Source organism: Schistocerca nitens, chromosome 2, assembly GCF_023898315.1.
Source record: "Schistocerca nitens isolate TAMUIC-IGC-003100 chromosome 2, iqSchNite1.1, whole genome shotgun sequence".
Lineage (NCBI taxonomy): Eukaryota > Metazoa > Arthropoda > Insecta > Orthoptera > Acrididae > Schistocerca > Schistocerca nitens.
The window spans coordinates 411,648,857-411,672,071 of record NC_064615.1 but is presented as its reverse complement, the minus strand read 5'-3'; the positions used below and the strand labels follow the sequence as shown (position 1 = coordinate 411,672,071).

The 23,215-nt window shown below is 40.9% G+C and overlaps 1 protein-coding gene across 2 annotated transcripts in view; it reads left to right on the top strand.

Moving 5' to 3' along the window:
• The window catches only part of LOC126236271 (vacuolar protein sorting-associated protein 18 homolog), a 349,435-nt gene that overhangs the window by 294,620 nt on the left and 31,600 nt on the right, over nucleotides 1–23,215 (top strand). For both annotated transcript variants that reach the window (XM_049945428.1, XM_049945429.1), the window contains 3 exons: nucleotides 14,078–14,229; nucleotides 16,274–16,371; nucleotides 16,496–16,664. In XM_049945428.1, coding sequence (XP_049801385.1) covers nucleotides 14,078–14,229; nucleotides 16,274–16,371; nucleotides 16,496–16,664 — 419 coding nt within the window. The remainder of the gene's footprint in view (nucleotides 1–14,077; nucleotides 14,230–16,273; nucleotides 16,372–16,495; nucleotides 16,665–23,215) is intronic.

Sequence of the window (23,215 nt, the reverse complement as noted above, 5' to 3'; positions counted from 1 at the left end):
ACAATTCTGCACTCTCCAAAAGTCGTTTACGTTGTGGATTATACTGACACCTACAGAAGTCATTACAGTATTTTATTCCGATTCGAGAATTCTAAAATGCCTGGTTAGATGTAAGAGAGGACCTAATGACTTAATGTTGCTGGGATAAATATATAAAATGAAAAGATAAACTCGTTGCCCATGTACAAAATGAAACTTGTAGGTGCACTTGAGTCCTCCACCTGTGTAATCTATAAAGAAATGGGGGAAAGCGGCTACACAGAGAGAAAGGCGTAGGAGGAATTATAGGAGACATGAGGCTTTTTGACACTTGTGAAAACCGCTGGTTTGTTATTTCATTCTATAACTCGCCCTTTTCAAAACTATTATGGCATAGTTCTGGTAGCTTTCACTGAGAAATTCACGAACGGAGAGAGAGAGAGAGAGAGAGAGAGAGAGAGAGAGAGAGAGAGAGAGAGATTGGTTGATTGATCCCAGTTTTTTTAAATGTGCCATTCAGATACATTCTACAGAGTTGCACGTATTCTGCTCGTGTCATGATTCCGAAGAAACTTACGAAGAGTTTTTGTCTTGTTACGTTTGTCATGAACGTGAATTTCAGTTTCATTTCACTGAACTGCACCGTGTGCGTTATTCAAGAATAGAAGTTTCTGAATGCAGTACTCTGCCTCTAGCCAGTTTTCCTATGGAGCATTTCTCTGTAGTAAATGAAAGCATTTCAACCGTTCCTATCGGTATCTTTTTCTTGGTGTACCGTAAATTCTTTGTTTTGTGGAAGATGCTGCAGTTGTCGTTCCCCGGCAAAGATGAGTGATACAGACGTTTCTGCTTGCGGTGCTGAAAAGAGCGTGAATTGATAAAACCAGTGTGCGATTTGCAGGGGGGATGGGGGGATTTCCCCCCCCCCCTCTGCATCAGACCATCCCCTCCTCTGGTTTTAGTTTATGTATCCTAACCTGGGATGTTTATTTCCCACGTACTGGAGTAAAACTTTACATATAATGTAAATTTGTGGAGCCGAACACTGAAAGTTTTTAATAAGTCTTACTATTATAAACACTATTAATATGTTCCAGTTTTCTATCATCAGAATAAGTACAACTGTTCACAAGTGTGCTTCTACGTTTTGAATTCCCCTCGTATACCTGTACCCGCATGTAGATGATTTTGTAAATAAGCTTTACCTATAATGTACTTTTAAAGATATAACAAGGGATGGCTTTTCTGATAATGCATACGTGTCAATAGTGAGTTTCGGCATTAACATCTATTTATAAATAGCTGTTTAACCATGCGTAACACCACGGTCCAAGCTAGTAACATATATAATTCTACTAACCCCCTAAGACATCCCCCCCCCCCCCCCCGCACACTGGTAGAAGCACAAATCGCACCCTGGATAAAACTAAACAAGGCCTTAGCAACCAGACCAATTTAGTCCAGTCAAGCTATAGACGGACATCACGTGTGAACTGACACTACTGTAGTCATAATTAACCGCAAGTTAGTTGAGCAGAGAACTGTTCCTACCCTCAGCCCATATCATATACCAAGCGCCGCGGCTAGAAAGAGAAATGAGGCGGGTTACTGATATAGTGTGGAAGGGTCACAGGGGTAAGGGAAGTGGCAGGCTTCGATTCCGACAGGGAAACTTCGGACTGGCTAGCACAGAGATTCAAAACACATGTAGTGCCTAGGGTGGAATAATGCTCAAAAGTATTGGGATTGAACGAAGTAAGGCATTGATTTAATAAAGTCCCACCCTGTGGGACTCTGGCTCAATTATCCCGTCCAACCACCCTGATTTAAGTTTTCCACCGTTTCCATAATGTGTCACCTGACTGCAAGGATAGTTCATCTGAATAAGCAGCGACCTGTTCCCTACAATCAGCGTGATCCAATTAAAGTATTGTCTTTAAAAGACAAGTTTAGTATGATACTTGTTAATGTTAATAGTATGTAGCACAATGGATGGTTGTATCGGGTTTATTTTAACTATATGGGAGCTACATCCTAAGAGGAGATGTGAACTTATTGAAGATCATCGCGAATGGGCATAGCGTTGTCGTAGGGGGAGGGGGTGGGGGAGGGGGTAGAGTGTAGCTGAAAAATTGCAGGTTCCAGACCGACAAACATTCGAAGAAACACCCGGTAACATTCGCGCAAAGAAACTGTCTGCACATGCCCTTTGTATAACTTCTGGGGAAATTGAAGGTAAAAAAAAAAAAAAAAAAATTCTTGCAACTGATCTCAGAGAGGCATATTACCATTTACCCAACGTTCCATCTTCAAAACGCTTCAGAAGGAAGGCTAAGAAAACTTCATAAGGGACGCAACCAAAAGTACCCTTTATCAAGATTTTACATTATTTTCCAGAAACTTATATGAATATTTTTCTATTGTAAAGTTGACAGAATGTGAAGTGCTTCTTAGTTCACACTCACACTTGTCTCTGCACATATTGCAAAGAAGAGCGAAAAAAGTTGTAACGGTACAAACCTTTGGCGTGAATTTTCTATGCTGATTAGTAGATACATTTTCGATTTCTGGCCCACGACGTTTTAGTGTAGTTACTATTTTTATGAGCCTTGGGGGTCCCCTTCCAGGTAGGGTGTAACGCAGTGGATCTAGTGGCACGCAACCAACAAAACGGGTCAAAGTTGCCAAATCGCAGATATCGGACATCGCCGACCGAGCTGGTTGAAGCCTTGAAAACTAGCCAAGGAGGAAACGCAAGCTGTCCGCGATTACGTGTAGTGACGTCAAATGTAACTGGTTTGTGGGGGTTGAAGGGACCAGACTCACAATGTAACTGTTTTATTTAACTTAACGAAAAAGCGATATTCCTTTAGTCATTGTAAAAGTTGTTGACCTGGCAAGAGCTCGAGTGGAGCGGAAGTTCCATGCTAATAGTGTGTGTGTGTGTGTGTGTGTGTGTGTGTGTGTGTGTGTGTGTGGGCACTAGCGAGTGCATGTTGCTCTACGCTATCTGCACGTGCAGAATCCAGAAAAGTGTTAACACTTATTAGACACTTATTAGCACGCGGCTGACGTAATATTACGGTGCTTGCGGGAAATGGGAATGTGCGGATGACGTAATTTACGTCACGCCAGTTATAATCATTTTCCTCGGTTTCAAACATATGTTTATGGCTCCCGCAAACGTTTGTTAGGTCTGCAGGCTTCGTAGTTCTTGCTAGATTCCGGTAGCATTATCGTCGTTTTTGAAAGTTTTGTCATCGTCTCCTGTTTCGTAGCTGTTAGCTGTCGTCCTTCAAGCTCTCTCTGTTTCGTGTATTTTGTGTGCTTTGTGTTGATTTTGTGCTCAGAATGAGAAGTGAGCGGGCGAAACGTCTGGAGCAAATGATTTGCAAAGTCCTTGACAAGTCAGCAGATGATCAGAACCAGATAGTTGATGAAAATTCAGATTACACGTTTATCGTACTATTTTCGCAGTTTATGTCGTTATGAAAGATTTTTCTTGCGGGAAAATCAAGAAATCAATCCGAGCCTATGTTTCCAGTGAGTGTCATGGGCTATGTATCTCCATGTTTTAGTTTGTGTCACACTGTACTCCATAATGAACGCTAAATTTTACAAATTAAGCTTAACCATCACATACATTTTAGAACACGTGACTATTAATTGAATGTAAATACATGAAACTGCAACCAGTAACTTTTTTGAATAGTTATTTATTATTTCATGAACCGGTTTTCAGACCTTTTTAGTTTCATCTTAAGATGATTTTCAGGATTTTACATATCTGTTTCTAGCGTAATGCTGGGTGCTGACTCCGTGACAAGAAGGTGGAACATGGCTTAATGTATCTTTTTATCTGTCAATATGGATGCAAAATTTTTGAGTTTGTTTCTAGCATAATGCTGGGTGCTTTTTTTTTGCATCCATATCAACAGATAAACAATACTCATGGCGATACATTAAAGCATGTTCCATAATATTGTCACAGGGCCGGCATTCGGCATTATGCTAGAAACAGATATATAAATTTTGTAAAACCATCTGAAGACGAACCTGAAAAGGTTCTAAGACTGGTTTATGGAATAATAAATAAATATCCAAAAAAGTTACTGCTTGCATTGTTACGTGTTTACATACGCTAAATTTTACTTTATTCCTGTGTTGTGTGTGTTTCTTTATATTTACACAGGTTGTGAAAGAAATTTAAACACAAAGATCACTTGTTTGCTTCGCAGAGTATGTATTTGAATACCGAAACTCCTTTTCAGTTTTTTTCTCGGCGATAATTACTGTTAGATTGAAGTTTCATCTGTGGATTCAGATTTAACACTAGCAATGCAAAAGTATGTATATTTAAAATGCAAAGTCAAATTAACCTAACAATGTTTTAAATTCCAACTACATATTTGTAAACACCAGTTATAACTTCCAAAATATCACATATTGCATTCAGTCCACAGGTAATGTTAACTACGTACAAGAGCAGTATTGTAAGTGTTAAATCTTGCTTACTAGTCGGCGAAAGATGCACTACTTCCAAATAAATGGATAGCTGTGTAAAAAGACGCATGATTTTCGATGTCATGAATTAACTCAGCTCTTATAGATAGTTTACTTTGTTTTAATTAAATATTGGGTCCAATTCAAGTAAGGTAGTGCTTCTTCTTACGTGGAATTTTGCTATTGTACACCTACCCAAAAAAACGTGTTTTTTTTTTTTGGTATAGAACACCTACTCCAAAAAAAACAAAGGTTTCACTGAAATGAAAACTAGCCAACATCGCATACTCTCCCCCCCCCCTCCCCCGCTCCATCACCCAGCGGCACAACACTGTAACTCTGCTATTATACTTTTAATCATTAAACTAAAGTGACCAGACGTCCTCATTTTCTGGCGTCAGTCCTCAGTTTTCATGCTTTGTCCTCAATGCCTTTAAAACGGATTGAAGACAACAAATGTTCTCTGTTCTAATTTTTTTCAGTTTTTGAAATTTCCCAAAAAAATTGTAATAGGAAAAATTTGCTGCACATTTTATAGTAGAACTCAGCTGAATATACCAGTGCAACCAAATTTTCCATCAATTACTTATTTTATTTTATTGCAAGAAAATTGACTAATAAAGGTGTTGAACTATTTTCTGGTGCTAATGATTTTTTTTCTTGAATTAAGAAACACTACTGTACTGATGGGAGACATGCCAAAGCATCAAACTAGATCGTTTGGATAATCGTGGTATTTCGTTTCCGTTTTAATTGAAATATTTATGGAGTGAAGAATAGATCTCATTTTTTTGAGCATCCACTTTTGTGCGATTAAATAAATAAATGACGACTTGTCTGCATTTTCTGTTGAGAGATTTCTACAACTTTTATTAGCCGCCCCAGTGGCTCAGTGCTCTAAGCGATCTGCTCCTGATCATTTGCCCGAGATGGGTATGAGTTCGAATCAGTCCGAGACAGATTTACAGACGCCAACTCATTATTATGTGTGGGTATGATTAACTGCACTTACCTTTTTCTCCATTTAGACGTAATGACAGAGAAGTACAAAAGCTAGCTTGTGAATACATGATCGATTATCCACAGAAAATAATGGCAGAACTAAAAACATCAACAGAACCACTCAATACAACTGATGCTCGACAAATCATCTGGAGAGAGAAGAACAAAAAGTCGGACTGCATGTGATCGCGAGCCATGCCCATTTCAAGCACTCGACGGAGATAAATTAATTCGATAATGCGGTGCTTGTGTTATTCCGAATTAGCGATAAAATTCCTTCAGAGATGGATACATGTCGGAAGGAACAAGCACTACGGCGACTGCAGCCGTTATGAAATACATGAAATGTATTCACAATGGCGAACTATCAACAGCAGTACAATGGAATGATGACAGTGGAAATTTCCCGCTTATCGCGAGCGGTCGCCTTACAATTTGGCTATCCGAGCATGACTCACACCCAGACCCAAACTTCCTTATGTCGTCAACCTTGTGCCGACGTCTTGTACTCGTTCACGTCCAAAGGAACTTTTCATCGTAATTCTAAATAACTCAGGCACTGCAAATCGCATTTATCCACCGACACAGGGCAAGCGGCTTTCAAGTAAAATGTCTCCCTTATATGGGAATATACACAATGGATGAACGAGTGCAGGATGTAGGCACATGGTTGACGACGTATGGAAGTTTGGGTCTGGCCGTGAGTCGTGCTCGGACAACCAAATGGGAAGACGAACGCTCGCGATAAGCGGGAAATACAGGTTCGAGTCCCGGACCGGCACAAATTTTGGTTCTCGTCATTCCATTATACAGCTGATTGATGTCCATATTCGCAACTGCGAATACGTTTCGTAAGATGAATTAAGGGCATGTTTGTTTCTGTTTCGTACTCAATAGCGGCTGCTTAAGCTTTGAGGTAGTTAGTGGCAATGTGTTTACTTTCGTAAAAGTAAGCAATGACGTAGTGAGTAACTGTTCTGTATGGTTTTGAAAACAATTCGGTATTTTAATTTTTCCTTTTTTTCGTTGTTTTTTCTCCTCATTTGCTCAATTTGTTCGCTGTTTGAATGGAAAATAATCCCCCCCTCCCCCTTTCCCCCTTTGCCACCCTAGGCGGCCGCCAAGTCTTGGGTAATGGTAGAAACGACCTTGCGCATGTAACGGGTGATCAAAGAGTCAGTATTTTTTTGAAAACTTAATAAACCACGGAATAATGTAGATAGAGAGGTAAAAATTGACACACATGCTTGGAATGATGTGCGGTTTTATTAGAACCAAAAGAAAACAAAGTATTGCTAGACGCGTGAAAGATCTCTTGCGCGCGTCGTTTGGTGGCGATCGTGTGCTCAGCCGCCACTTTCGTCATGCTTGGCCTCCCAGACCTCAGTCCGTGCGATTATTGGCTTTGGGGTTATCTGAAGTCGCAAGTGTATCGTGATCGACCGACATCTCTAGGTATGTTGAAAGACAACATCCGACACCAATGCCTCACCATAACTCCTGTCATGCTTTACAGTGCTGTTCACAACATTATCCTTCGACTACAGCTATTGATGGTGGACATATCGAGCATTTCCTGTAAAGAACATCATCTTTGCTTTGTCTTACTTTGTTATGCTAATTATTGCTATTCTGAAGAGATGAAGCGCCATCTGTCGGACATTTTTTGATCGTTTGTATTTTTTTGGTTCTAATAAAACCCCATGTCATTCGAAGCATGTGTGTCAATTTGTACCTCTCTATCTACATTATTCCATGATTTATTCAGTTTTCAACTTTATACCGACTTTTAATCACCCGGTACGTAATTTTAAAAGCGGACAACCGTCTGATGATGAACCTGCAGTTCGAAGCCGGTAACGGCGCTCTTTGTTCTTAATAAATATTATTATTAATCGTGGCTAGTTGCTCCTTTTACATTGTTGTAAGAATTAACCAGTATTTTTAGGCAGCCACCTTCTCAGCACGCCAGTTTTCGACGGAATAGCAGTAATTGCTTCCACGGCTGACAAATACGACTTGCAGATCAATATTGGTGTAAGTTATTAATGAGTTAATAATCTTGAGGGATATTAATAAGTTTTTGGGAGTTGGAGCGTAGGAGGGAGGTTTCAGATTCGAATTCGTGGAAGGTAGATTTCTGATTGTTGTTAAGTGGGTCTTGAAAACAGAAGGTTGCCATGAGAGTGTGGTACCTCGCAAAGGTTTTTACGAGAATGAAATAGACTGCAGACTGGTTTTGAATGTATGTATTTGAAAGCAGAGTATATGGGCGGGTGGTATCCGAAGGAGTACATTGAGGAGGTGGGCGACACGAGCTGCAGCAGCCGTAGTGCGCGGTGGCGGGCTGCCAGCTCACTCGACCCTGTAGGAGACGGCGTGTCCGGGGTTGTTGACCACGCGCGACAGCGAGGCGCGCCGAGCCGTGGGCACCGCGACGGCGGCGGCAGCCACGAGCGGCGGGTGCGCGGGCAGCCCCAGCCCGTACCCCAGGCCGAGGCCCAGGCCCAGGCCGGGGCCGTAGGCGTAGCCGTAGCCGGGCCCGAGCGGCGCGAAGGGCGCGGCCGCTATGGCCAGCAGCGGGGAGGGGGGCGGCGGCGGCGGCAGCGGCAGCGGCGCCGTGCTGGCCGGCGTCTCGCGGCCCCCCAGCCCCAGCCGCGGCCGCAGCGCGCGCCGAGACCGCGACCGCGCCTCCGCCTCGGCCACCTCGGCCAGGTGCGCGGCGCGCGCCGCCGCCACCTCGGGCGTCTCGGACACGGGCTGCGGCAGCGCCTCGGGGCCCGGCGGCTCGGGCGCCACCGGCAGCGCGTTGCTCGCCACGCGGAACCCCAGCCCGTCCGCCACGTAGTCCAGCCGCACCACCTGCCCCGACGGCGTCACGTAGCTGTACGTGCCCAGCTTGTTGCCCGCCGCGTCCTGCCACACCGACATGCCTTACCCATTATTTAGTCGATATGTAGTGAGAATGCAATATTCGTCTTTACCATTAGGCTATATGACCACACCTACAGGTCTGACTGAAATTTCTACTGCCACCGATGTTTCCACATCCGACTTCCAAAAACTGCCATGAGATATGGAGCGTAAAGGGTATTTTCGTACTAATTTTCCCCTCAGTTGTGTCTATTGTACTTGAACACGATTTTGCAGCCCTTAACAATAGAGTGCCAAAAACCGTAATTCTGAAGCTCTCGGGTTCGATACTTGATCGGCCCTAGGATTTTTGTATGTCGCTTTTGTCACCTCTGGAATAGTCTGTGAAAAAAGCCTAGTTGTACTGTCGTTCACAGTCCACATTAAACTTTAGGTCCCCCTATTCAATAGGACTGTGCCTAGTAAAGCATTGTGGTGTTCGAACCGAGCTTGACGTTGATGACAGTGTTATAACTTCATCTTCAGGCACTTTGGTTTGGTTATCTTATTAAGTAGACACCTACAATTATGTCCTGTTGCAGTACTACAGTGTCGTCTGTATGGTAAATGTGAGACACAATGTTACATTTATCACATTAGAGGACACTGAGCTACTGAAGGAAACTATACAACCGAGTGAGGTGGTGCTGTGGTTGCCACACTGGACTCACATTCGGGAGGACGTCAGTTCAAACCGGTGTCTGACCTTCCCGATTTAGGTTTTCTGTGATTTCCCTAAATCGCTCCGGGCAACTGCCGGGATGGTTCCTTTGAAAGGGCACAGCTGACTTCCTTCTCTGTTCTTCCATAATCCCGTGGGACCGATGACCTGTTTCGTCACCTCCCCCAAACCGACCAACCATCCAGAATGTACTTGTAGATATATATTATTTCAAGTTCCCTGAAGGTGAAGCCATAAAAGATCTAAAAAAACTGATTGCAAGTAAAGTAAACAACAAACAAAGCTGAGTGGAAATTAGTATAAAATACTCTTTGCTCTCCGAAGCAAAACAATTTACAGTGGAAGTCCCCAGTTGGAAATAGCACCTGTGTGTGTGTGTGTGTGTGTGTGTGTGTGTGTGTGTCTTTCAACAAAATACTTGTAAACAGAGCATACTGATTAATGGAAGCATAAATCTCCTTTAAGATTTGGCAGTTTTGTGTGGGAAGCTTCATCCACCTACTCTGCAATATACATTCGCTCATGAACTAGTAACACTGACTGTTGACATTTTTCTTTTCTTTACTAATATACAGGATCACCTACTGATTATTATATGATCTGAACAGATATTTTTCCATTATGTGCCAAGTGTAACCAGTACAGATTTTCAAAGTTGAATGAGTAGGAAGATACATAGATAAATAGATAAACGTACTTTTTATTCCATAGATCCACGGCAAGGAGATCCTTATGGAACTAAAAAATGTCATAAAAACAAAACTACATGTTCAGGAAAGAACAGATATATTAGTGTTTCTTCCATAGAGTCTAACTGAAATGAATGTTGAACAAGTACAAAATCTGAACACATTTCTGCTTAAAAATTAGTATGAAACGCCCCATAAACTTTTAAATGTATTGTTTCTGACTAGCATAACTCTCAGGCTATTGATGTAGCCTCTCAAACAGAAAATAGTTTTAAACACCTACTGACACAATGCACATTACTGCAGTGAAGATGTGCAGAAGTCAGATTTTATGTAACATTCACATTATTTGATATTATTAATAATAGATACATAACTGGTTCTGCTAAGAAATGTGTCAATAGAGTTGTGAGTTTCTTGCAGGACATTCTTGAATTCACACCAAAAATAATTCATATTACACACTGATGGACCTGGAAAACTTTAGTTTGGATTGATGTGTTGCTCCAAAATATGATCTCGTATGATGTTATGGAAAATATATAACCTATATATGCCAGCTTTTTAACTTTTATGCACAGATTATCATTTACAACACTGAATAATCAGCTCCAATGACACAATATTTCGTTGGCACAACCAGTTTTTGTTAATCACTAAGAATGTTCAGGCATTGATAGTACACTTTCTACATACTTTAATAATGCAACAGCCACAATTAACATTCTAAATGAAAAGTACTTGGTATAGCAAACAAACTGAAATGTTTATGACAACTCCCAGTAATTAACTTGTTTCTTGCATATAGCTTTCATTGTAAAGTGTGGCTGTTGCATTACTAATGAAGGAAGAACATTTTATGTAAGATTTAGATAATTGTACTCACTAATCAAAACAAGTCATTAACATATAGCAACATGTAACTGGAGACTCCTCAATTACTGCAAAGAGAAAAAGGTGGCTGGGGGGTGAACTTACTGCCCTAGACATTATAATGCACCATAGTGTTTCAGTACAACTGACATCAGTTGATATTGTTGGCCATGAGAAGCTCCAAAGGATGTGATCATTCACAACAAACCATGAGTTAATAACATAAGGCAATAGCAGCTGACTCAAACTTGAATATCTGTGCGAAGAATTACTTACTGGAGAAACTCTTCAAAGTTTACATCTCCTAGAGTGTGCATTGATCTATTGGTCCGTTGGCTTCTAGAAACATGCACCCATGGGATGGAATCACTGGTAAACAGCCACCATTTAAGAATCTGAATAGAACAATACCTCTGTGGTATGAAGTGAGAGCCAGTCAACGTCTTTCACATACTTCTGGCAGTAACCTTTGAAAGTGTCAATAAAATCAGCAGAACAGTGACACTGCTGCCCAAAACATGTTTCATCATGACCATCCTCCAGTTCTGAGCTCCAAAAGCTTGGTTAGAGCCATTTCCAGCAGAAGTTTCCATTAAATGTCAGTAATTCCTTGAGTAGTGCAGCCAGTCATATCCTTAAACTCCATGCCATCTTGCTGTATCAGATGATATGATAATCTACATAATAGGCCCTCCTGCTAAATGTACATTAATTATCTGCAGTCTGTGATGCACTGTTAATTGCTTCATTTCTTACTTGCCACATTACTACTCCACAGAGTAAACTGTTAAAACTGAACAATCCACATCATGGCAGTCTTAATTCTAAAATACAGATATGTAATAATATTAGTGTGATTTACTCTTTCCTCATTCACAGATTGTATAGATCAATGCAAGTCATAAATTGATATCATCATCATCATCATCATCATCATCATCATCATCATAACTCTTCATGTATGTACATCTACATCTGTACTTAATAAACTGATGGACCATGTATGTATGTTACCTACATAATACTTATAATGATTTAGAATGACATGTTAAGCCATCCATCTGATAATGTGTCTTCTTGCTCCACGTCCACAGCAAAATATGATCTACTGCTTGAGCTGTGCACCCCTAAAAAGGTAGCTGTTTTAACTTTGCACTGAATTCTACTTGTGTGATGAAATATATATTGCAGAGTTTGAGCACTGACAACATTATAACTTCAATTGTACAGCCCATCAAATGCAACTGACTGTTAAACATGTATATTTCTGTAGCCATATTTTTCCAAAACACACTCTCTCTCATTCTTAGTAAACCTGTGACAGTACCATTGTAGGTAGCTAACAAAACATTATGCTGTTAAATGCAGCTCAATTATTAGTAAATGCAAGAGGTATGTTGGTGAATACTCAAAAATGTTCATACCTGCACTGCACTGTGTGCTTGGAATGGCTCTGTATGGCCATAGCTAGCTTGTCCAAACTCATCCTGTGCATGGTACTGTGTTTTAAGGCTCAATGGTGGAGCCACTGCTGCCACAGGTGGAGGAACGTGGTAGTTATAAGGAAGTGCTGCATATGAGTGTGGAACACCAAAGCCCAGTGCATTGTATGGCGCCAGTGGTGGCAGGATTACAGGGTCTCCGGCACACAATGCCATCAAGGCACACAGCAGAGCCTGTAATTACATATATTAACATGAACTGAATATATTTTATATTTTTCACTTTATATAATAAGATTAGGAAATAATCTTATTTGAAGATTTAAATGACTGTGGTATTTGAGGCAAATTTGCTTCTGATGCCAGCAGAGCAGTCACAAGAAAAACTCTTAAGTTGGTAATATCTTAGTGAATACTAAACCATAAAGGTATTGCTACAGATTTTTAATAAAGCAGAAAAGACAACATGTTGTCATTAGCTGTACCCAACTGCTGTACATTAATGACAAAAAAATATTTACTGAACTGATATATCTCCTCTAATAATATAAACACTCTAAAAATAAGCAGATTATTGGAATCTTTTTTCTTTCAGTGAATGTATTCTTAGAGATCCTTTTTAATATGCAATGCTGTAATGAATAAGCATGTACACACACACACACACACACACACACACACACACACACACACACACACACACACACACGTACTACCAGTATCTGCAATACATCCTATCAGTATAAGAAGTAAGTACAATATAATCTCCACTCAGTATTGTAGATAAGCTTTCAAGGCAAGAAATAATTATAATCACTAGCTCACATGTTTTATAAAACTAAATTGTTGTCCCTCACTCACTTAAATTTTTTCTCATGAGTATGAGTTCTGCAAGGCTTTATAAAATGAAGGCTCATAGGTAGTTTATGTACTTTATGTTGCACAATCATCCAACTTTGTTTTGCTATTCAGTTTACAAATTCCTTATAAGCAGCTTCTTCAAAAGTGTAAACTGTGAACACCTGTGATGTACTTACCAGCAGCCTCATTGTGCCACCTCACAGTGCAGGGATGGGTACTGCCTGTGCACCGCCTGAATTGTCTTATATACGTGCCCCCAGGGCATTAGACTTGGGCTGGGTCGTCCTTTGCTTGGAGGCTTAGGCCCCCACCCAGCCACCAAGGTTACTAGAGCTTCATGTGACCTTGTAGCTGCAACAACTTCCTACTGCCTGGCACTGTAGTCAAACCCGGATACTAAACTGTCACATAGTACAAAAATAAACATCAGGCAATGATTTACATCTGGCTCAATGCTCACCATGTAACACGAAAATTCCTACTAATATTTCATGACTTAAAGTAATGTGCTAGTCCATGAAAGACCAACACATTCTCTCTCTCTCTCTCTCTCTCTCTCTCTCTCTCTCTGTCTTCTCACCCTCCATCACTTCCAAACTCTAATAGGTCATTCTCTTTCAACATAATAATATTGATATTATTACTGTCAGTAAAAATATTTGATATTTCTTTAGTTAATTTACTGTGTTTTGTATTATGGATCTGACTCAGTGGACATGTGCTGAATTCTGTGGTTGCAACATTTTTACTCTCCTTCCCTTTTTTTAAACAAGGTAACTTCCCGTAATATTGAAAAAGGTCATACAAGTACATATTCGGAAAGTCATGTCTTTTTCAAAGAAGCTATCCAGGCATTTGCCATAAGTGATTTATGGAAACCACAGCAAACCTAACTCTGGATGATTGGATAGGGACTCGAACCACAATCCTCCCCAATGTGAGTCTTATGTTTTACCACTGTGCCTATCTACAGGTACTAAGTAACAACATGTTAACAAAATGATATACCTCTCTTGCTGGTATATAATATGACTCAGCCAAATACTCCACTTAATGACAAAGAAAACTTCTTAGTTATTGAGAAAAATGTTTTTCTCTATGGGTCTATTAATTTAATTTGTTTTTTTTTACAGCTCAGCATGTAGTCAGTGAGAAGAATGATATCCAACAGGCTATGCAGTTTCTTCAGGAATGTGATCTCATCAAAATCGAAGACATCCTTCCATTCTTTTCAGACTTTGTCACAATTGATCACTTTAAGGATGCAATCTGCACTTCACTGCAGGTACAGTACCACTGTAAAGGCAGATGTAACATCAATTGCCAGCTTTAGTGATGTAGTGGCTAAGTAACTGATATAGGTATTCTGACAATGTTATGAAAAGGATAGATTGCTACTCACCATATAGTGGAAATGTTGAATCACAGACAGCACAAAAAGACTGCTAAACAAGTGAGCTTTCGGCCAAAAGACCTTTTTTTCTAATGTAGATAAAACTCTCTCTCTCTCTCTCTCTCTCTCTCTCTCTCTCTCTTTCTCTCTTTCACATCTCACACATATGTGACCACTGTCACTGGCTGCTAAGGCTGGACCTGGCATCCTGTTATAAAATGAAATGCTTTTCTCTTCTACGTTTCTTACCCTATCAGCTATATTAATACTCTCTTGCAACAACCCTAGGCTTATGAGCACTAATCAATAATCTGTCAAATCAGGGTTTTATAAGCTATCTTTTTTGTGGTTTGGTTAACTTCCTTAGAATTCCCCCCAATGAAATTCAGTCTGGCATCTGTCTTTCATACAGTTAGTTTCATATGGTTATTCCACTTTAAATTGCTCCATATGCATACTGTAAGGTACAGGGTGTTTATAATGAAACATATGTTACTTGAGCCAGTGTAGATGGTGATCTATTTACCATATGGGCACCCAACTTTATAGGAGTGATATTCAGACTGTGCACAGCAGGATTTGAGTTGCTAGTAAGGCTAGTGTCATGACCTACTGTTAGGTGCTGGCACCAGTACAGCAATGTAAGGTTGAAACACAATCATCAGTGCGCATTTACAGTTGCAGGCAGTCAACACAAGGTTAGCAGGGCCTTACTCAGATAAAGCTGTTTTATGAAAACAACAGCAATAGTGCTGCTGCTTTCCATGAGTGTCAATGCATTAAATAATCACAGAGAGGTCCTCTTTTTGCACTGGGATTGAAAAACAGGATTTGGAAGTTTGAATTACCTAGTGGTTTTGGAATTTCTCCTGGGAGAGGCTGAAGGCCAATTGCACCACACATTGTAGAAGAAGTTATTGTTTCCATGGCTGAAAATAATGGACGGGGTGGGCAATCTTTAAGCAGCGCGTGAGCTTGTTGCATGCCATCTGAACTTCCCATGGTCCACCATTTGTAAAGTTCTGTGAACAATTGTGAAATGGTATCTGTACAAACGCCCAGGCTGTTGTGGAAGCAGATGGTCATCGCATTGAGTAACATTTAGGTTTATTCAGTATTTCTCTTCTGCATGACCTTACAAAAGTTTCTATAAAGTTTCATTGTTCTATGAACACTAGTTTTCACGGAGGCCATCCAGGTAATGAAAGTTCAGTTGCATGTTATGTAATCAAACAATAATCAGTCTTTCATCACATTTATGTGCAATATTTGACGTTTGTTTATTTTCCGGCTCAACTGGCAATGCATGCACGAAATATAAATTCTCCGCAGGTCTTCCTACATTTTCTTACAATTTTCTGGCATGACTTCTCTAAAAACAACAGCATCAGCTTCGCAGATTCCCCATGGATAAACATAAAATTTGCATGACCACAAGTAGGAAAATAGATAAGTTCAAGCATGTACCAAGAGTACTGTAAAGCCAGCAATTAGTGGAACAACAAAGGGAGGAAATGATTCTTGTACACTATGTACCCATTACCACACCCCAGACAGTGTATTGAATTTTATCTCCACCGCAGCTATAGAGATAACTGATTCTGTTGTGAACAAAAGTATATTTTTGGTTTCCAGATAGTGTATTTAGATTTTCTGTGTAAGTCTGCTCTATATTCATTATGTTTTCAAAGTATTACCTTAAGTAATGACATGTTAGTACTTAGAAGACGTCAGTTTTGCAATATGTTGTTGCACTTCAATTTGTCCTTTAGTTACTTTGACTGTCTCCATGGTCTAGTGTCTGATCATATATAAAATTTAAATAAAAAAAATTCATGGAAACGAGACTGTAGAAGTGGAGGGTAGAACATGATGGATAGTGACAGTGCTTCATAAGGAGCTATGTACCAAAGCAAGAATTCTGTTTTGTTTGCAGGAATATAACCAGCATATTCAGGATCTTAAAGAAGAAATGGAAGAAGCAACCAAATCAGCTGAAGTTATTAGAGAAGAAATCCAAGCTTTCCGAAACAGGTAAATATTAATATGAATTTCACATTAACATAGTTAAGCTCCTTACAATTACTTACTCTTCATCTAGGGCTCTGTGGTATAGTCTCTATCTCTCTCATTCTAATATTAAATATTTATCTTTCAGGTATGCTCGTGTGCAAGTGCAAGATGTTTGCTGTGAATGTGAACTGCAGCTGTTGATGCGTCCATTTTACCTTTTTCCATGTGGACACCGTTTCCATGGTGATTGTCTACTGGCTGAAGTCACTCCTGTCTTACCTGCAGGAAAGAGAAATAAGTTACATGAGTTACAGGTACATTGTTTTTGTTTTATATCAAAATATTATGAGAATCAAACAATGAAAAATCCAGGATGGAATGTAAAAATATTATGAAAAGGAAAGTTGCTGCTCACCATATAGCAGAGTTGCTGGGTTGCAGACAGGCATAACAAAAAGACTGTCACAAATAAAGCTTTCGGCCAGTAAGGCCTTAGTCAAAAATAGATGACACACACACACACACACACACACACACACACACACACACACACACACACACACACAGAGAGAGAGAGAGAGAGAGAGAGAGAGAGAGAGAGACGACTGCAGTCTCTGGCAACTGAAGCCACACTGTGAGCAGCAGTGCCAGTGAATGATGGGTGTGGCAAATGGGCAGTGAACCATGGACCTTGCCATTGGTGGGGAGGCTTGCGTGCCTCAATGATACAGACGGCCGTACCGTAGGTGCAACCACAATGGAGGGGTATCTGTTGAGACGCCAGACAAACGTGTGGTTCCTGAAGAGGGGCAGCAGCCTTTTCAGTAGTTGCAGGGGCAACAGTCTAGATGATTGACTGATCTGGCCTTGTAACACTAACCAAAATGGCCTTGATGTGGTGGTACTGCGAATGGCTGAAAGCAAGGGGAAACTACAGCCGTAATGTTTCCCGAGGGCATGCAGCTTTACTGTATGGTTAAATGAAGATGGCGTCATCTTGGGTAAAATATTCCGGAGGTAAAATAGTCCCCCATTCGGATCTCCGGGCGGAGACTACTCAAGAGGACGTCGTTATCAGGAGAAAGAAAACTGGCGTTCTACAGATCGGAGCGTGGAATGTCAGATCCCTTAATCTGGCAGGTAGGTTAGAAAATTTAAAAAGGGAAATGGATACGTTAAAGTTAGATATAGTGGGAATTAGTGAAGTTCAGTGGCAGGAGGAACAAGACTTGTGGTCAGGTGAATACAGGGTTATAAATACGAAATCAAATAGGGGTAATGCAGGAGTAGGTTTAATAATGAATAGGAAAATAGGAATGCGGGTAAGCTACTACAAACAGCATAGTGAATGCTTTATTGTGGCCAAGATAGATATGAAGCCCACGCCTACCACAGTAGTACAAGTTTATATGCCGACTAGTTCCGCAGATGGCGAAGAGATTGATGAAATGTATGATGAGATAAAAGAAATTATTCAGATAGTGAAGGGAGACAAAAATTTATTTGTAATGGGTGACTGGAACTCGATAGTAGGAAAAGGAAGAGAAGGAAACGTAGTAGGCGAATATGGAATGGGATTAAGGAATGAAAGAAGAAGCCGCCTGGTAAAATTTTGCACAGAGCATAACTTAATCATAGCTAACACTTGGTTCAAGAATCATAAAAGGAGGTTGTATACATGGAAGAAGCCTGGAGATACTAATAGGTATCAGATAGATTATATAATGGTAAGACAGAGATTCAGGAACCAGGTTTGAAATTGTAAGACATTTCCAGGGGCAGATGTGGACTCTTGATCACAATCTATTGGTTATGAACTGTAGATTGAAACTGAAGAACTGCAAAAAGGTGGAAATTTGAGGAGATGGGACCTGGATAAACTGACTAAACCAGAGGTTGTACAGAGTTTCATGGAGAGCATAAGGGAACAATTGACAGGAATGGGGGAAAGAAATACAGTAGAAGAAGAATGGGTAGCTCTAAGGGATGAAGTAGTGAATGCAGCAGAGGATCAAGTAGGTAAAAAGACGAGGGCTAGTAGAAATCCTTGGGTAACAGAAGAAATATTGAATTTAATTGATGAAAGGAGAAATATAAAAATTCAGTAAATGAAGCAGGCAAAAAGGAATACAAACATCTCAAAAATGAGATTGACAGGAAGTGCAAAATGGCTAAGCATGGATGGCTAGTGGACAGATGTAAGGTTTTAGAGGTGCTTATCACTAGGGGTAAGATAGATACTGCCTACAGGAAAATTAAGGAGACCTTTGGAGAAACGATAAGCTCTTGCATGAATATCAAGAGCTCAGATGGAAACCCAGTTCTAAGCAAAGAAGGGAAAGCAGAAAGGTGGAAGGAATATATAGAGGGTCTATACAAGGGCAATGTACTTGAGGACAATATTATGGAAATGGAAGAGGATGTAGATGAAGATGAAATTGGAGATACAATACTGCGTGAAGAGTTTGACAGAGCACTGAAAGACCTGAGTGGAAACAAGGCCCCGGGAGTAGACAGCATTCCATTGGAACTACTGAAGGCCTTGGGAGAGCCAGTCCTGACAAAATTCTACCATCTGGTGAGCAAGATGTATGAGACAGGTGAAATAACATCAGACTTCAAGAAGAATGTAATAATTCCAATCCCAAAGAAAGCACGTGTTGACAGATGTGAAAATTACCGAACTATCAGTTTAATAAGTCACAGCTGCAAAATACTAACGCGAATTCTTTACAGACAAATGGAAAAACTGGTAGAAGCTGACCTCGGGGAAGATCAGTTTGGATTCTGTAGAAATGTTGGAACACGTGAGGCAATACTGACCTTACGACTCACCTTAGAAGAAAGATTAAGGAAAGGCAAACCTACGTTTCTAGCATTTGTAGACTTAGAGAAATCTTTTGACAATGTTGACTGGAATAATCTCTTTCAAATTCTGAAGGTGGCAGGGGTAAAATACATGGAGTGAAAGGCTATTTACAATTTGTACAAAAACCACATGGCAGTTATAAAAGTCGAGGGACATGAAAGGGAAGCAGTGGTTGGGAAGGGAGTGAGACAGGGTTGTAGCCTCTCCCCCATGTTATTCAATCTGTATATTGAGCAAGCAGTAAAGGAAACTAAAGAAAAATTCAGAGTAGCTATTAAAATCCACAGAGAAGAAACAAAAACTTTGAGGTTCGCCGATGACATTGTAATTCTGTCAGAGACAGCAAAGGACTTGGAAGAGCAGTTGAACGGAATTGACAGTGGGACAGTGTCTTGAAAGGCGGATATATGATGAACATCAACAAAAGCAAAACGAGGATAATGGAATGTAGTCGAATTAAGTCGGGTGATGCTGAGGGAATTAGATTAGGAAATGAGACACTTAAAGTAGTAAAGGAGTTTTGCTATTTAGGGAGTAAAATAAATGATGATGGTCGAAGTAGAGAGGATATAAAATGTAGACTGGCAATGGGAAGGAAAGCGTTTCTGAAGAAGAGAAATTTGTTAACATTGAGTATAGATTTAAGTGTCAGGAAGTCGTTTCTCAAAGTATTTGTATGGAGTGTAGCCATGTATGGAAGTGAAACATGGATGATAAATAGTTTGGACAAGAAGAGAATAGAAGCTTTCGAAATGTGGTGCTACAGAAGAATGCTGAAGATTAGATGGGTAGATCACATAACTAATGAAGAGGTATTGAATAGAATTGGGGAGAAGGGGAGTTTGTGGCACAAGTTGACAAGAAGAAGGGACCAGTTGGTAGGACATGTTCTGAGGCATCAAGGAATCACAAATTTAGCATTGGAGGGCAGCGTGGAGGGTAAAAATCGTAGAGGGAGACCAATAGATGAATACACTAAGCAGATTCAGAAGGATGTAGGTTGCAGTAAGTACTGGGAGATGAAGAAGCGTGCACAGAATAGAGTGGCATGGAGAGCTGCATCAAACCAGTCTCAGGACTGAAGAAAACAACAACAACAACAACAACAACAACAACATCAAGGAGGAGGCTGGCACAGGGAGGGGGAGGGATAGCAGGGTAGGGGTGGGGGACAGTGAAGTGCAGCTGGGGAGCAGGCAGGGATGAGGTGGAAAGAGGTTAGGGGAACTATGTGCAGTCAGGATGATAGAAAGAGGGCCGGGGAGAGGTGAGGAGGGGGGGGGGGTAGTGGAAAAGGAGAGAAGTAAAATGACTGGGTGCGATGGTGGAATGAGAGCTGTGTAGTGCTGGAATGGGAACACGGAAGGGGTTGGATGGGTGAGGACAATGACTAACATAGGTTGAGCCCAAGAGGGTTACAGGAACTTCGGATATATTATAGGGAAAGTTCCCACATCCGCAGTTCAGAAAAGCTGTTGTTGGTGGGAATAATCTATGTGGCACAGGCTGTGAAGCAATCATTGCAATGAAGGATGTCATGTTTGGCAGCTTGCTCAGCAGTGGGATGGTCCACTTGTTTCTTGGCCACAGCTTGTCGGTGGCCATTCATGCGCACATACAGCTTGTTGGTTGTCATGCCCACATAAAATGCAGCATTTGGTGGATGGCGGAATACCACCGTGGGAGGGGTGGGAAGGATAGTGGGCAGGACATTTCTCATTTCAAGGCATGACGGGAGGTAGTCAAAACCCTGGTGGAGAATGTAATTCAGTTGCACCATTCCTGGGTAGTACTGAGTTACGATGGGAATGCTTCTCTGTGGCTGGGCGGTGGGACTTAGGGAGGTGGTTGGAGACTGGAAAGCTAAGGCATGGGAAATTTGTTTTTGTACAAGATTGGGAGGATAAAAACAAGCTGTGAAGGCTTCAGTGAGAACCCCAGTATATTTCAAGAAGGAACGTTTGTCACAGCAGATGCGACGACCGTGCGTGGCTAAGCTGTATGGAAGGCACTTCTTGGTATGGGATGGGTGGCAGCTGTCGAAGTGGAGGTATTGCTGGTGATTAGTAGGTTTGGTATGGACAGAGGTACTGATGTAGCCATCTTTCAGTTGGAGGTCAACATCTAGGAAGGTGGCTTCTTGAGTTGACTGGGACCAGGTGAAGCAAGTGGAGGCGAAGTTGTTAAGGTACTGGAGGAATGTGGATAGGTTGTCCTCACCCTCGATCCAGATCGTAAAAATGTCATCAGTGAATCTGAACCAGGTAAGGGGTTTAGGATTCTGGGTGTTTAGGAAGGATTCCTCTACCGTATTTACTCGAATCTAAGCCGCACTCGATTCTAAGCCACACCTGAAAAATGAGACTCGAAATCAAGGGAAAAAAAATTCCCGAATCTAAGCCGCACCTGAAATTTGAGACTCGAAATTCAAGGAGAGAGAAAAGTTTTAGGCCGCACCTCCAAATCTAAACAATGTTGGTCCATTGTAATATGAGACACAATTTAGGTCGAATGAATGACGATACAGCTACAGTAGTTTGGTTCCAGTCGTAAACTTAGCAGTTAAGCCTTACCAGGTAGCCATTGCTATGCGTCTGGCGGTCCGTCCGTATTTATACGGGTGCCCTTACTTTTTCATGTGCTTCGTCTGGTTTGAATTGATTGCTTATTTTTCTTTGATCTGATAAGCGCCGTTTTCTTTGTTATAGGTGTTTACGTCATTCTAAGCTGAAGATGCATCATTACTGTGCTCTGTGTCATGCATTGTTTCTCGCATTCTGATATGTGTTTACGGCCTGTCGCCGCTCGCGGCATGGCTTGCTTTTGTGCGTGCTACCGCCGCTTTAAAAAAAAAAAAAAAAAGAGAGAGAGAGAGAGAGAGAGAGAGAGAGAGAGAGAGAGAGAGAGAGAGAGAGAGGGAGGGATGGTGGGAGGGAGGAAGGGAGGAATCGTCTCATTAGCGAAATAATGGCAAGAGACCGCTATTTGTTGTTTGTTACAGTGCTTCTTTTCTTTGATAATGATCAACAAGAACCAGTTAATAGACTGCGTATGATTGAAGATGTTCTGAACGAGAGTTAAGCGAAAAATTTTCTCCGTTTGAAAATCTTTGCAGACGCCTCTTTAGTACATTACATTCTGCACAGAAATTAGTCATCTTAGATTTAAAAATCTAGTCACTTGCTGTGCTTCATTTCTGACTGTATCACTATTACGCATAAGAATAATACGAATATAAACATGACGTGATATGTATGTTCTTCCGCGTTTGCTGTTGTCTCACTCTAGTTTCGTAGTTTATTAGGCAGACAGGATTTAAATGAGATAGCAGCAAACACGAAAGAATACATAGCAAAATGTTTATATTCGTATTATTCTTATGGTGAAGAGAATATTGCATGTGATTCACAGTTCATGAAAGTTCCTGTTAGCAACCATCTCTTCTCACAGGTAGGAAAAAATTCAGAACGTAGAGTTGGCCATATTGACAAACATCCCAAATAGTTTGCCAGTCGGATTTTCGTAGTACATTGAAACACTACAACATTCGAAGATGAACAATACGGAATTTGTATTTACTTCGAGGGATAATGTATGAAAATGCAGTGGTCGAAACTCGGGGCGGAGGAAAAAGATCGTCTTCCCCTTTTTTTAAAAAAAAAAATTATTTACTGACGCAGAGGTTTTGGCGCCACTATTTATCTTTGTGGCTGCAAAGCATGCCTGTGTAGCGCTACATGTATTCGACGGCAGAAGTTAGTTGTGGCTGCACCTTCCAACATTTTTCAGAACTTCCGCTTACTTTGCACTCGATTCTAAGCCACAGGCGGTTTTTTGGATTACAAAAACCGGAAAAAAAGTGCGGCTTAGATTCGAGTAAATACGGTAGGTGGCCCATGAATAGGTTGGCATAGGATGGTGCCAGGTGGGTACTCACAGCCATACCCCACATTTGTTTGTAGGTAATACATTCAAATAAGAAGTAATTGTGGGTGA